Source organism: Falco cherrug, chromosome 10 (assembly GCF_023634085.1).
Source record: "Falco cherrug isolate bFalChe1 chromosome 10, bFalChe1.pri, whole genome shotgun sequence".
Lineage (NCBI taxonomy): Eukaryota > Metazoa > Chordata > Aves > Falconiformes > Falconidae > Falco > Falco cherrug.
The window spans coordinates 36,190,874-36,204,885 of NC_073706.1; the positions used below are offsets into that span (position 1 = coordinate 36,190,874).

At 58.3% G+C, this 14,012-nt stretch overlaps 1 protein-coding gene across 1 annotated transcript; it reads right to left on the minus strand.

The window, feature by feature from the left end:
* Positions 1 to 2,675: 2,675 nt before the first annotated feature.
* On the minus strand, positions 2,676 to 13,790 carry IFITM10 (interferon induced transmembrane protein 10). Its single transcript, XM_055722143.1, has 3 exons — positions 13,527 to 13,790; positions 12,112 to 12,526; positions 2,676 to 3,598 (listed from the first exon to the last, which is right to left on the minus strand). The coding sequence occupies exons 1-3, from the start codon at positions 13,550 to 13,552 to the stop codon at positions 3,449 to 3,451; spliced, it is 591 nt and encodes a 196-aa protein (XP_055578118.1). The 5' UTR covers positions 13,553 to 13,790; the 3' UTR covers positions 2,676 to 3,448.
* Positions 13,791 to 14,012: the final 222 nt, after the last annotated feature.

A 14,012-nucleotide genomic window follows, 5' to 3' on the forward strand; every position in this document is an offset into this window, starting at 1 on the left:
TGAACTTCCAGAATTTTCTTGCAAAATTTAAAAAAAAAAAAAAAAAAAGAGGAAAAATAAAAGGCAATTAGAGGACCTGTCAGATTTGGCGGCTGCTTTTCTTTCCCTCGTTCCTTCAAAATGAAAAGAAGTTCGTTCTTTTGCTTAACAGCACAGTTGGTGTAATCTGGGGTGTACTTGCCTGCCAGTATATGGGGGTGCAGCTCTGCCACCTCAGTTTGGGGTTCCCGACACCGGCAAGGTGAAATGAATGCTAAGCACCTTGATGCTGCTGCACTTGGAAGACCTCTGCATGAATAAATTACTTTTATTTTCCTAAAGAAGCTTGGAAATCTATGTGTTCCCCTCATTTTTCCCATCTGGGGAGTGCTTTCCTACTGCCATGAGTTTGGAGGGGCTCTGCCAAAATGAAGGGAGGCACCAGGAATGAGGAGGGGAGAGCGCGGGGGCTTTGCAGCTCCCAGCCCAGAGCTGCAGGTGGGGCCGAGGGAGGGCTGTGGCAGAGCTGAGCATCTGCCTGGGGTCCATCACCCCATCCTCCAGCCACGGGGTTACTGCATCCTCCTCCGCTACCCTGGTCTTGTCCGAGGCAGGTCTGGGTGGACCTCCAATCTGCTGCAGCACAGCAATTTCAGTCTTCACACCTCCTACAACGTGGGCAACAAATAATAAATATGATGATTACTAATGACAGCCAACCCTCTCCATCCCTGATGGTTTACACATGCAAAAATGCTGCAGAGTCAGTTCAATATCCCCCTGGTTCATTAAACCAGCATCCATTTTCCTGCAGATAAGACGGTCCGTCAGGGGAAAGGATGATGGTAACTCATTTGTCACACTTGTTAAATGTAGGAAAGGCTGGCTTTGGGTCACTTCCAATTTTGTGTCAGCTCTGCCTTTTATCTGAGCAGCCCCATGCCTGCATGCCAAGCAGGCAGCTCTCTCCCACGTGGCAAGGGAGATGGGGACAGCAGCACTGTCCTCGCAAGATTTCAGAGTCAGGGGGGTCTCTGAGTGCAAAAGCACCTGCTACATGGCTCCGATGGGTCCCAGCTCATAGAAAGGGACACAATTGTTATTGCAAGATGTGCCAGGCTCGTTGTTCCCACAGTGACCTAAACCCGGGGCTCTGAGCCCTGGGCAGTGCAAGTGGGGTCACCCTGCATGAGTTACCCCCGGGCCCATCCTGCTGGGCTTGTGTTTGGGCTGCAAAGCTTGAGAGGGCACCGGGTGGGGAAGGGTATGGAGCCACGACCTGGCTAGCGGCCAGCGGGAGCTTGGTGCAGGTGCAGGGGAGGGAAAAGTGATGCAACCCCACCTCTGCGCTCCTCCTAACCCTCGGAGGATTTTGGGGTGACTGGTCCAGGTCTTGACTAAACTAGCACCGTCCCAGCCAGCTTTAATTTGCTGCAATTATCAGGTGCCAGCTCAGGGTGGCTGCAACGCGAGTCATTGTGGCTGCACCCTCTTTGGAGGCATTGCCACTGTGACAGGCCACCTCCTTCCTGTGCCAGGGACAGGGACCGGGTACAGCCCCTAGGTATGTTGGGGTGGAAATGCAGATGGCTGTGACCCCTCAGAACTTGCTTCAGGGGAGGGAGCAAGAACAAAGGTTGGGAGGAATCTTGCCCTCTGGATAGGTGACTGCGGTGCAGTTCACGGCTGAGATACCTCCCAGGGCAGGAGGTACTGCACCACCAGTGGACACTTCAGCGCAGAACAGACCGCTCATCTGGTCTGGTGTGGAAATGGGGCAGGTCCTTCCACCCATAGCTTCCCCCACAAATGAAGCCCAGGCTGGGGTTAAGGCGTGGAGACCTGGGAAAGAAGGAGGAGACATCTCATGAGGCTTGCAGGGAAGCATCCTCATGGTCTGTCCCCATGGCTCGCTATGGCACAACCCTCACTGAGCACAGCCCAGAGACAGCACGCTGACTTAACCACGCACTCAGCAGTAGATGAAGTGTCCTACCATGGCCTGCCTTCATTCCCCATCTCTTGCTGCATCTCTGCTGTCGTGGTGGGCACAAAGGTGGGTGCTGATCCCTCCTCCCGGCTCCATGGCTGGTCTGCAGAGACTGGTTTCCCTCTGCCTGAGGTCATCTTACAGCTGGAAAAAGGTGAGACGGTTGTGGCATATGAGACGAGACAAAGTGTCAGAGGGGCTAAAACTATCTTTCAGTCCTGGTCTTGCCATTAATTTGTGGTGTTTCCAAGCCAGGGTGCGTTGATTTGCAGCACTGCAGGCAGCCACGGGCAGCTCTCAGGAAGGGCTCCAAGCTTCTGCCTCATTCAGCAGCAAACGTGCAGCGTCTCCAAAATCTGGCTCTTGGTGATGACCCTGGGAAGCGCCGTGGTAGCAGCAGGTTCAGACTGCGGCGATTTATTTCTGTCTTCGGCGTTGGTCCTATGAGGGGAGGGGGGACCTGCCTGCTCAGCTGCCTTTGCCTGCTTGCCATTGATCGACCATCACGGGAGTTGCTGAGGTTTCTGCTCTTAAATCTGGACCTGTGCCCTCCTTCACGGCCGCATGCGGCCCCGACCTGCAGCAGCATCCCTCACTCTGCTTTAAATCCCTCCCAAGCAGCTGCTGGTGACACTAGCATTTTCTCTTGCCAGCCCATAGGGACTAGGAGCCCAGCCATCCTAAGGAAGGAATTAACCCAGCAGTGTCTGATATCAGAGGTATCTTTTATTGACCATTTACAGAAATACAGTAGCACTCAGTTTAGGGGACTTAGGCGAGTTCTCCAGAAGGTGCCTTCCTTCTTCACTCTGCCGGGAGATCCCGAGGAGAAACCTGCCCTTTACGCTTTGGGGTGTCTCTGGAGGCTTTGGGGCTTCCTAGCATGAACATCCTAACACCCTCAGCTCCCCGGGGGTTGGGAGTTGTTTGAACCAGGGGATGAAATCCAAAAGAGGAAAAGAAACCCCCTCAGCACTGGGGGGCAGTGGGACGGTCTGAACACACCTGATATGTTGTGAGCCAGCCCTGCCGTGGTCCTCAGTGGTCCCCATCCATCACCGCATGTGCCTGCCGCTCAGCAGGACCCCACCGCTCCTCCAGGCAGAGCTCAGCTGCCGGCCGCTAGCTGCGCCTCGCTCTGTGCTTTGCACACTCTTGTCACACGCCTTGTTGGCCATAAAATAAATATTTCTTAGTCTATTTTTCTCCCTGTACATGTGTACGAGTAAGACCCTTTCCTACAGCAGTTCACGTACTGTTTGGGGGCAGGCAGGATATGCTCAGCTGGGCTGATAAAACTCATTTAATTTTTATTTATGTACTTAATTTATTTTTTTTTTGCAATCAAGATGGAGTGTTTGTTTTTTGGATCTTGTTTGTTTGGTGGGGTTTTTTTTTTGCGTCCTTGCTACAAGAAACGACTGCAGACACTTCTGGCATAGAGGCATTTTGGCGGTGGCCACTGCTGTTGGCCTCACTCTAGTAGTCAGTGAGGGGGTATCGCAGGAAGATGAAGATAAGGATGATACAGAATGTGGCAAGGGCTGAGCTGGTGATGTTAAAAAGCCGGGCTGTCTTGGCATCTTCGACTGCCCCATTTAAGTCATTGAGGAGTTTCTTATCCCGGACCTGAGACCAAGAAAAAAAAAAAAAAACAACAAAAAAAAGAGAGAAATAAAATAACTGGGAGATGTATAGAAGACATAACTTCTTTCAAGCAACACCCGCAAAGCCCAATGCACTCGTAGGGTACCTGTACAGCGGATGAGGGCTGGGCTGGGCCTCTTTGCACTTGAACACTTGGGGTGCTGTAAGACACCCCCAGGTGAGGTTTGCATCCCGGCTCCGCTATGGGCTGAGCTTGCGAAGCCAAGCACTGTAATGCCGGCAGGCTGTAAACCCCTGGCAGTGGAGGACACCTGGAAGAGTGACCCGTTGCTGTTGCCAACCAAGCAAACCAGGTCCCGGTGACCCCTGGGATGGGGCAGTGTCGTTTGGAGCTCGAGGGCGCACGAGGGAATGGAGGTGCCGTGGTGCACCCCATGCACGTGGGCACTAAAGCATCCTTCCCACAGCGTCACAGCCCCCTGGCCCTGCAGCACCGGGCTTTGGGCCGCCCGGCCCGCGAGCCAGAGGGCTGGCTGTGGTTTTGGTGTGCAACCCCCCCACCCACCTCCATCTGCGCCGAGGGGCTGCGCGGGTGAAACCTGGCACAGCATCCTACTGCAGCTCCAGGGCTGTGCACCAGCCTCCAGCATATTAAGCAGTCCTGGGTTAATGAGTTCCTTTTGCAGGTCTGATGCGGCTCATGTAGCGTCTCTGCCGCTGGCAGTTTTCAATCCTGACAGTGTGGTCTGCTCTCTTCATTATCCTGCGGGCTGGGACTTACGTGTGCTTGCCTTGGGACAGCTCTGCAGTGGGTAAGGACTGTGCATGTCCATGTCGCTGACCTGTCCCCACCTCCTCCAGGCTGCCAGGCAGCGGTGGCACCAGCAGGCAGTTGATGGCAGAGGATGTGATGGCGTCATGAAGCAGCAGATGGCACAGCCAGGCAGTGCGTGGCACTGCGAGGCAGTGATGCCACTAGCAGGAGGGGATGGCACTACCAGGCAGTGGGTGGCACAGCCAGGCAGTGCACGGCACTACCAGGCAGCAGGTGGCATCGCCAGGCAGCGAATGCCACTAGCAGGCAGCAATGGCACTTCCAGGCAGCAATGGCATCATCAGGCAGCAGATGGCACAGCCAGGCAGCGATGGCACTGCCCGCCAGCAGCAGCTCTGCAGTTCGAGCCCAGCAGATGGGGGGTCAGGCTCCATCCCTTCCTAGCAGGGATGTGTCCCTGTCCTCGCACTGCCCCTTCAGCCAGCCCTCAGCAGAGCCGGGCAGCTGGAGCTGCGAGAATGTGGGAAGAAAGGACCAGGAGACTTTACCCCTCCTCCCTTCCTGTACCCGCGTGGGGTATCCAGGGTGGCCAGAGGGTCGCAGGCCGTGGGGCTGCGCATCCCTCGTGTGTCCTTTGCTGCGGCCGCGTGAGCCCTGCCCGGTCGCTGCCGGCCCAACACTAGATGTCGGTGGAAGGCTGCGAAACCCAGCCCCAGGGTCCGGCCTGGGAAGATGAAACAGCTTTTATCAACTTGGAGCTTTCCAAAGAGACCCTGTGATGGATTCAGACCACATCTGAGTGACTTTTCTCTCTTCCTCCTGCAGTGCTTACCCGCAGGGCTGTCTCGAAAGCCTTCTGCGACTTGCCTGCGTGTGGGGAAGGGTTGCTGAACCCCTCATGCCCACGGAGCCATGCTGGTTCATGGGGCCTTCAAAACCACATCTCAGACCCTCCAGCAACGTCCCCTCCTCCGTCACACCAGCAGGGACCTCTCTGCACACATACCCCTTGCTCTTCATTGATCCTGGACCATCGGTAGGGCAGCTGCTGCTGGCATTGGGCTGGCAGGAGCCGGCGCCAGCAGGCACTCAGGTGAGAATGAGAGCGCCGTTTTCCTCCTTGTATTAAATCCTGCGGTGCCATGTCCTCAGCCTCTGTTGTACCCGGCTCCTGGGAGCCTGCAGCTGAAGCTGGGGCCATCGACCCATCACCCCGCTGCTGGGCACTCAGCAGCCGCAGGGCATCCTTCTGGGAGCAGGGACAGAGGACAGCCACCGACGGTGGGTGGCTCTGTGGCATACTTGGCTGGTGCCCCCAGTAGCGGAGATGACCTCTGGGAGGGCAGCAAGCCGGCAGCCTGGGAGCCTGCACACCTTTTTGTGTCAGCTGTGTGGCCGGGATGACTCACCTTTGAAATTATTCAGTAGGTTTAGCATCCTGCCAAAAACCCGTGGGCACAGCAGCACCAGGTGGCTGGCACCTTCTCATCCACCGGTGAGAAGCGTGGAGGTCCCTGCAGCCCCAGCCCCAGGAGCACTGCATTCGGGCCAGAAATCCCGCCTGCTGCTCCCACAGGTTCTTTGAAGCTCTCACCTGCTCTCCTTGTCCCAGCAGCAGGGAGGCAAACCCTGCTCAGGGAGCAAACGCCTTTTGCCCCTTCCTCCGCCATAACCCAGCTGCAGCTGGGAGCGGCCGCACTGCCGCGGGCGAGCCAGTGTTTGCTGCTGGTGTTCGCCAGGCAGACGGAGGTTTCTCCAGCAGACGAGGTTTGTCCAGCAGACCGGCGCGGCCGGCACGCTGAGCTCTGCACCCTTCCCGCGGCCAAACTGCTTGCTTTGCCTTTGTGGGGCCAGTTCCTCTTGGGCCCAGGAACACTTTCCCACTCCTCACCTCCTGCTCCTCCTGTCCCCGGGGCCCTGTCACCCTAATTTCCATGCCCAGCCCTCTCCCAGTGCCCCCAGCAGCCTCTCCCTCCTGACACCAGCTCACACTCAGGAGCGGTGCTTAGCTCTTTCCCAGGGTACGCTTCAGTGGCACCTGCTCTTGACTTCCCAAGGCTCTTCCTTTGGCCCTGCTCCAGTCCTGCTGCTGCTGAGCATCCCTGGCCAGGGGTACCCAGGGCTGCCCTCTCCCTGGTGCCACTCCTCCCTCCCAGTTCCTCTTTTTGTCCTTCACATCTCTTTTCTTTCCCGCTCTTTGGGCTCAAACGATGGTAGGACAGCCACCTTCGACTCCTGCCAAAGGGCACCCAGCTGCCTCCTCCCCATGCCCCCCCCCGTCCGGTTCCACCCCTCTGCTCCCACACACCCCTGTGGCACACAGCTCCTTGCCCCATCCTCACCGAGTCCTCACTCCCTTTCCTCTTCTCCCTTTTTATTTCCGCACACCCCCTGTGGCTTCAGCGGTCACCCTCATGCAAATGATCCCTCATTGCCCGTTCTCATTTATATTGCAATGGAGCCTCTAAGCCAGGGACAAGCGCCAGGGCCCCTGCGGCACACAAGCCGATGGAAAGGTGCTTCTGGCATTTCTCCTCCCAAAGCACTCACAGCCCCGGCCTCCCGCATCTCTCCAGGGCGGCCTTGCCTCCTTCTGCCTGGCCTTGCACCCCCAGATGTTTCCAGATGTCTCCCTTTAATGTCCTGCTGCGGCATCCAAGCCTGGCTTTGGAGGAGGACCTCTCCCGGGGAGCGGGCAAGTGTTTCGGCTCCTTCCCCACTTTGTCCTCAAGGAGATGCAGGTGTCTTTCTTATAGCCCAGCCTCAGCTTTTCTTATTCCCATGCTGCTGTGGCCACCACCGCTGTAACGTGCTGGCAGCGGGTGCCCCAGCTTCTGGGAGCCCTGGAAGCTGCTTCCTCCCACAGCTGAAGAGGTGAAGCAGGGTGAGGGACAAGGCCCCAGGGTCACAAGGCTGAACCCCCTCCAGACCCAGGTGTGGTGCTTCCTTAGTCACACACCCTTTTCTCATCATCACTTGGACTCTTCTCCCCTCGCCTAAAACAAGACAGGGATTTTTGGCCCTGCTTTGCACCGAGATGCCTGGCGTGTAAGGAGAATTACATCTGCTGACTGCAGGGTGCCCCCAGGTACCCCAAAGTACCGTGTGGTGGCCCCTTTGGAGATCCCACCCTGGCCAAGGCAGACCTCACCTCTGGTCTGGCTTGCCAATTTATACGGTTCCTTTTCCTCTTCCGTGCCTGGCCTTCCACAAAACACAGCCTGCTTTTGTGCGTTAACAAAATTAACAGTGTAAACCTTCCTCCTTTCCTCTCCCACCAGCAAAAGGCAGTGGTGGCCTTTCCCTCCATGCCTGCTTGCCTGTCACCTCCCTGCTGCTCACCTTGTCCTCCACCATCTCCAGCTCACCTTCTCCTCCAGTGCCTCCAGTGTGCCAGTGCCCAAAGGCTCTTTCGTCCCTCTGACCACCATCCCCTGCCTTTCCTCCCCTTGGGGTTTCACCTTCAGCTTCCTCTCCAAGCATCCCCCTTGGCTCCTACCACCCCACTCTTTCCCCAGCCCCCCAGCGGGACCTCCCCTCGCTCTGTGCTGGGGCTCAGCCCCTCCTGTTTTTGGGAGCAGGGAACTTGCTGCATGAGTACAAAGTGCTGCCTCAGCTTGCAGGAGGAGACAAACGGTTTGTTGGTGATGAGCCTAATGAGGCTGTATTTAAGGCAGCCTGGCTTTTAGCATGCAGCCTGCAGCTGGTTGTCTGTGAACCCATGTCTGTGAAGAGCTCTGCATCCCTACACACGAGCTCTGGGGGGGATCCTTGGATTGATTTGTTCTGTGAATTGGCCAAGAGCTCTCCAGCCCACATACCTCTACCACGCCGGCACCAGCGCCATGGCACTGTCACCCCTGTCTCACCCACCTCCAGAAACCGTTGCTGCTCCTGAAAAGCAGGCTGAGAGCCTGCCTGAGGGGCTGGGTGCCGCAGCCTCCCTGCTTCTTTGGGTTACCAAATAGCTACGGATTTGTGCTGGCCTGCTTCCACTCGAAACGGGGCAGCTCAACAGGCGGTGAGGGGGGAAGGCAAGGAGCTGTGCCCGAGCTGCGTGCTAGGGGCCAGGCAGAGAGCGGGCAGGACGGCTCCGCTCTCCGGGGCTGCCACCACACTGCATATTTTGGTGGGCCTGGGGGGGCAGGCAAACTCTGAGCAACCCCACGGGCTGCTGGTGGGACTTAAAAAGCCAGCAGGGCTTCTTGCCATCTTCGTCTCTATACAGGCTCAAGGAGGCATCTGTACCACGGCTCGTATCGGATGCCAGCTCCTCCGAGGTACCACCTCTTGGTGTGATGGGTATTGAGCAGGTCTTGGCTTGCCCAGCAGTCCCCAGAGAATGACCTAATGCCTGGAGCGAGGTCTCCTGCCACCGGGTGCTGATGCATCATGCGTTACCACTTGGAGCTGGGAAAGAGGGAGGGAGGGAGCTGCCAAATACCGAGCCACGGCATTTGCTCGTGACCAAAACCAAGGGAATCCAAAGCATTGCTGTCGGAGCGATCCTCGCAGCTGTGCTGAGCTGGGGTTAAGGTTACTCCAGGGTTTCTAACTTCCCTCGTCCTGCTTTTTATCTCTTCTTCCCCAGCACCAACACACACTTACAGTTACGTGCGAGCGCCTTGCTTGCGCTTGGGAGGCTGACCTTGAGAAGCCTGGGATGCTAGAAACAACACCCCAAGGGATACGTGGGTCGGTGTGACTCCGTTGCAGCCCAGTAAGCTGTGTCTGCTGAGGATCTGGCCCGCTATGGGTGTAAATAAAGACGAGGCATGCCATCACGCTCTTACTCAGAGCGCTTGGCTGGGTTGTCTGTCACACAGAGTACTTGGCTTGGACGTCACAGTCTCTGCCTTCACCTGACTTCAAGTGTTTCTTTCAGTAAGAGCATAAACTCTTTGGTGCTGGAGTGGGTTTTTAGCATTTTTTTAGTAAATGGTGGTCACCACGAAATCACATTTCCCTGCAGGAAGAAACCTAGAAGGCTGTAGCTCACATGCAAAAGGCCAGGCAGGCGTGGAGGTACTGTTCTCCCAGCTGTAGCTGAAGCCAATAAAAGTGGGCATGGGGAAGGAGACAGATTCACGGCAATATTCAAGTGTACCTAAGCATACATCTAGCTTCCAGTGTGGGCATTATGCTGCTGAAACCACTGGAAATATTAGGGTGTGCTAAGGTATGTAATGAAACATCTCATGGACTTGGGGTACAACGGCACTACTGCTTTATTAACAGCATGAATCTGGCAAAAGCGATGACGGTTATGGCAGGGTATTGAAAATGCCATTTCTGGTAATGAAAATGATAATTCCTGAGATGGCTAGACGCTGCTTAAAGGAAATGTAAAAACGGTAACCCAGGAATCATTTAATGCCATCAGTGCACTGATAGCCCTTCAGCCAGGAAACCTGTGCTCCACTGGCTGAGGGCTCTGCCCTCCGAGGTCCCAGAACAGGCTCAGGGAGGGGAAGGTGCTCCCCCCTCAACTTGGTCTCTGCAGAGCAGAGACATCCTAGATATCTGCGGCATCCTAGTATCTGCTGCTCAATTGTCCTTACATTTAATTGCAGAGGAACAAGAGAAGTCTGTTTAAAGGGACATCTGTCCCCAGGGCATTTCTTGCTTCTGCTTTCTCTGAACTTCTGGGAAAAACCTTATTGACTGTAGAAGAGATGAAAACAACAAGCTTCTGGAGAAATAACCCCAACATCCAGCCTGTCCGGGGTGTTCTGGAGGGCTCTGCAGCAGCTGCGCGTGAGGAAGGATTCTGTCTTTCTTAACATCCCAGTAGTCTTTCCCAGGACAGACCTTCTGCTACTGCCCCAGTGTACCTGTGGCCTCTCACCGCCTATCCCGACAGCAGCCTGCGAGGGCACCCACCATCCCTGCGGCCACCGTGCCTCTGAGGGATGTTTTCCCCCTGCCAGAGCCACAGCCGGTGCGGAGCTCCAAACCCGAGCAGGGTTATTTCTACCCGCTCAGGTCCACGTCCGTTTGGGTGCCATCGTTACACCCGAACAGCTCCTGCCTCCGCAGTCCGGAAGCCAAGGCTGGCTTTTGACAGCCATCTTCTATTTTCCTTCCCCTGATTTGGAGCAAGTTTGCCCGTTTGCCTTCCCCCCCCACTGCTTCTTTTTTTTCACACTGGAGTTTATGTCCTCTAGATCTTTGCAGGCAGGTGCTGAGCCCACACTTCTGCCTCGGCACGAGGCTCCAGCCCCGGGTTACTTCTGGGCTTTGCCCTTCCTTCCACCTCGTGTCAAGGATAGTGAAGAGTCCAGCCTCTAAAAACTTTGTAGGTGGCAGACCCTACTCCATCCTGTCCCCTGGGGATGGGTCAGCCTGCTCCTCAGGCTGTCCTGACCCCACTGTTTGCTGCCCACATCTACCCAGATACCCGCTGCAGCTACCGCCGTGTCCTGGTGATGTGACAGCCTCTCTTAGTCTGCTGTGACAAGCCTCTTGCACGGAGAAGACACCGATTGTGAAAGGCAAATTCAGATGAGCAAAGACATGAAAAATAGGGAGGAAGCCACTTTCTTACCTCGCTGGCTAAAACAGCGGGGGGCGTTAAGGGACTCCTTCCCCCACTAGTGTTAGGCTGCTGCTGCCTGGATTTGCCCTTCGATCAGTCTCGCTTGTAGTGATGCTCAGCCCTGGTGTGATATAAGCCATTAAGTGCCTTGCCCAGGCAGCAGCGAAGCCGGCTGCACGGGTGGTGGGTGGGCGCTCACCTTCCACCTCAGGGAAGGGGAAACGGAGGCAGGCACCGCAGTGCCAGTGCTGGGGGAGCCCAGGGCATGGGTGGCTGAGCCTCTCTGCCAGAGACCCCGAGGGGCTGGCGCGGTCCAGTTGGAGCTGGATGGGGTTAAATGACCTGCTTCTGTGAGGAAGCCCATGGAGCCCTGGCCTTCCTCTAAATGCTGCCTGCCAAAACAAATCAGCAGCTCCTCTCCAGGGCCACCCAGCCGCCCCGGGCTCCCTGCACATCCATTCAGGCAGTTCTGCGTCTGGCAGGCTCCGGCTGAGGGGCTGCCTGTGTGCTGGGCCCCATCCCTGCCCTGCAGCGGCCCGCTGCCATCCCCACCGTGGGCCACGCTCCACGCTATCACCCCCCCCCCCCCCAGCAGCACAGCTTTATCCCCCCAGCCCCGATGCTGTGTGAAGCCCCCCTGCACTCACTTCCACCTCGTCAGCTCCCTGGCGCTCGTTCAGTGAAGCTGGCAGGTCTCCAGGGCTTGCCTGGGAATTTATAGGGCTCGGGGCGGGGGGAGCCGGCCACCAGCATTAGTGTTTTAATTAGGGAGAGGGCAAGAAGGAAACAGCAGGGTTGCCCTGCACTTTGGCAGCCTCTCCCCCCCCAGCCAGATGCCAGCTGATCCTGGCTGGCTGCTTCTTACTGCTTCTGCCCCACCATCCGATGCTGCTGGATCCTATCCTGATGATCTCTAACCAACAGGATCCCGAAGAACAGACCGAATGCCGGGGTGCCTGCGGGCACAGCATGAGCCAAGCCAGCCCCACGTTTTCTGCCCATCACCCTCCACCTCCGAGGGCACCGGAGCAAGCCAAAGCACCTCTTCCCCACCTGAAACAACATCCCCGGCTCCCAACCACACCGCGTCTCTCCCCATCTCCAGCAGCTGCAACCTTTCATTTGGGTGGCAAAGATGTGATTTACACCAGGCGCGACCCCCAGGCACCCCCCTCCCCCCTCCGGCCACCCCGAACCCCGCGCCTCGCGCTCCGTACTCACTTTCAATGAATAGGCCAAGGCGATGAAGCCGAGGCAGCAGAAGTTGAGGTATACAAAGTTGAAGATGGACCAGAGATAGTAGTCGTTCACCTCGGTGGTGTCGGGGTAGATTTCGATGACGGTGGTGGGGTTGGTCATTGTCTTCTTCTCCACCGAGTGCTTGCACGGGACTGCCGGCCGCAGACTGTCCCCTTTGCAGCTCTTGCTCTCCATGAGATAAACGGCAGAAGAAGGGGACAGGATGGGCGAAGCTTGCCGGAGAGCGGGGGGCTTGGCGATGCAGGCAAAGCAGCCCTGGGGGGGGCCCTGGGGGGGTCTCGGGCTCCAGGCCACCCCCTCGAAGGGGCACGGTGGGCCCAGGGGGGGGTCCTGTGTCCTCTCCGTGGTGGCTGCCGCGGCGTCACCGCGCTCTGCCCTGGCAAAGCGAAAGTCCCCCCGTGAAAAATGGGGGTGAGAGGATGGAGGGGGCGGGGGGGGGGGGGGGGGGGGGAGAAGAAATAGGGGGAAGGAGCGGGAAAGAGGAACCGCGGGGGAAGGCAGGAGAGGGACCGGGAGCCCGAGGGGAGAGCGGGGAGAGGAGCGGCAGCGGGCAGGAGCGGGAGGAGAGGCGGGAGGCGGCGGGGGAGGGGGCAGCGCGGAGCCCCGGCCGGGCGCGGAGCTGCCGGCGGCCCCGGCCCCGCGGCGGGAGCAGCGGCACGTCCCGCCCCCCGCCTGACCCGCCCCGGCACGGGGGGTGAACACAAAATAACGCCGATGAGGGAATAAATAAAGGCAGACAGAAACGCTCGGGAGGAGGCGGGGGGTCCGGGCTGCGCCCCCGCCGCCCTCCCCGCCCGCTGTCGCTCTGTCGCTGCCTGTCGCGGCCCCTGTCCCATGTCGGGACGGCAGCGGGTGGCTGGGCTGGGGGCGGCGGGGGAGCGGCCCCCCCGGGGCGGCAGAGCAGCCCGGCCCCTCGCCCTCCTACCTCCTGGGGGGGTGGCTTTTTCGGGGGGATTTTTTAAAATTTATTTATTTATTTTTTCTTTGGCTGAGCCCTCGTCTCTGCGGGATTCCCAGTGGGATTGCATTGCCAGATTCCTTCCACCTGCCAGCAGGTTCCCCCCTTCCCCCCTCCCCCCCCCCCCTTTTTTTTTTTTCGGGGGGTGGGGACAGAATATCGTGTCCGGAGAGGAGGAGGAGGGGAAAGAGGGGATGAAGGCAGAGGATGGGGAAGGGTATGAGGGGACGGGGAAGGGGTGAGTGGGAAGAGGAGGTGAAGGCGGAGGATGGGGAAGGGGGTGAGGGGATGGGAAAGGGATGAGTGGGGAGAGGAGATGAAGGTGGAGGACGGGGAAGGGGATGAGGGGATGGGAAAGGGATGAGTGGGGAGAGGGTCCCCCATCCCCCAGCTTTGCAAATAGGAGAGACTGGTCCACCTCTGGCTGCCCGTCCGTCCGTCCATCCGGCTCCCGCGAAGGCATCAGGAGGAGCGGCCGGCTCGCGCGGAGGGCTGCGGGGAGCCGCTGCGCATCCGGCTCAGCGCTGCCTCCGGCTCGGCGTCCTCGGCGCGGGAGGAGGGGGGGGGGCACCCATGGGCTGGGGGGGGCAAGGGGGGACTTCGGGGATGGGAAGGTCAACCTGCAGCCCCCTCCCTCCCTCCCCGAACATGCCCCGCGCAGGAGAGCTCCTCCGTGTCTCAGCCCTTCTCCCGTGTCTCCCCCTCCCCGGGGACGTCACCTCCTGCTTGGAGCATCCTGGTACTGCTCAGCCGGAGAAGGGCATCTCCTGGGGGCCGGCCGAGGGGCTCCCCGGCCCCCGCAGGGGATGCTCGGCCCGACTGTCCCCAGCATCACCCACAGAGCCCCCGTGGTGGGGGCTCGCTGCAGCCAGGGTTGCGGGTTTGCTCCCACGGGCCTGGGGGA

Coding starts and splice junctions, on each gene's coding strand:
- IFITM10 (XM_055722143.1), bottom strand. CDS start 13,552: ATGGACGGACGGACGGGCAGCCAGAG. Junction 12,527..13,526: donor GGACGGACGGGCAGCCAGAG/GTGGACCAGTCT, acceptor TCGCTTTGCCAG/GGCAGAGCGCGGTGACGCCG. Junction 3,599..12,111: donor CCTTGGCCTATTCATTGAAA/GTGAGTACGGAG, acceptor TCTTGGTCTCAG/GTCCGGGATAAGAAACTCCT.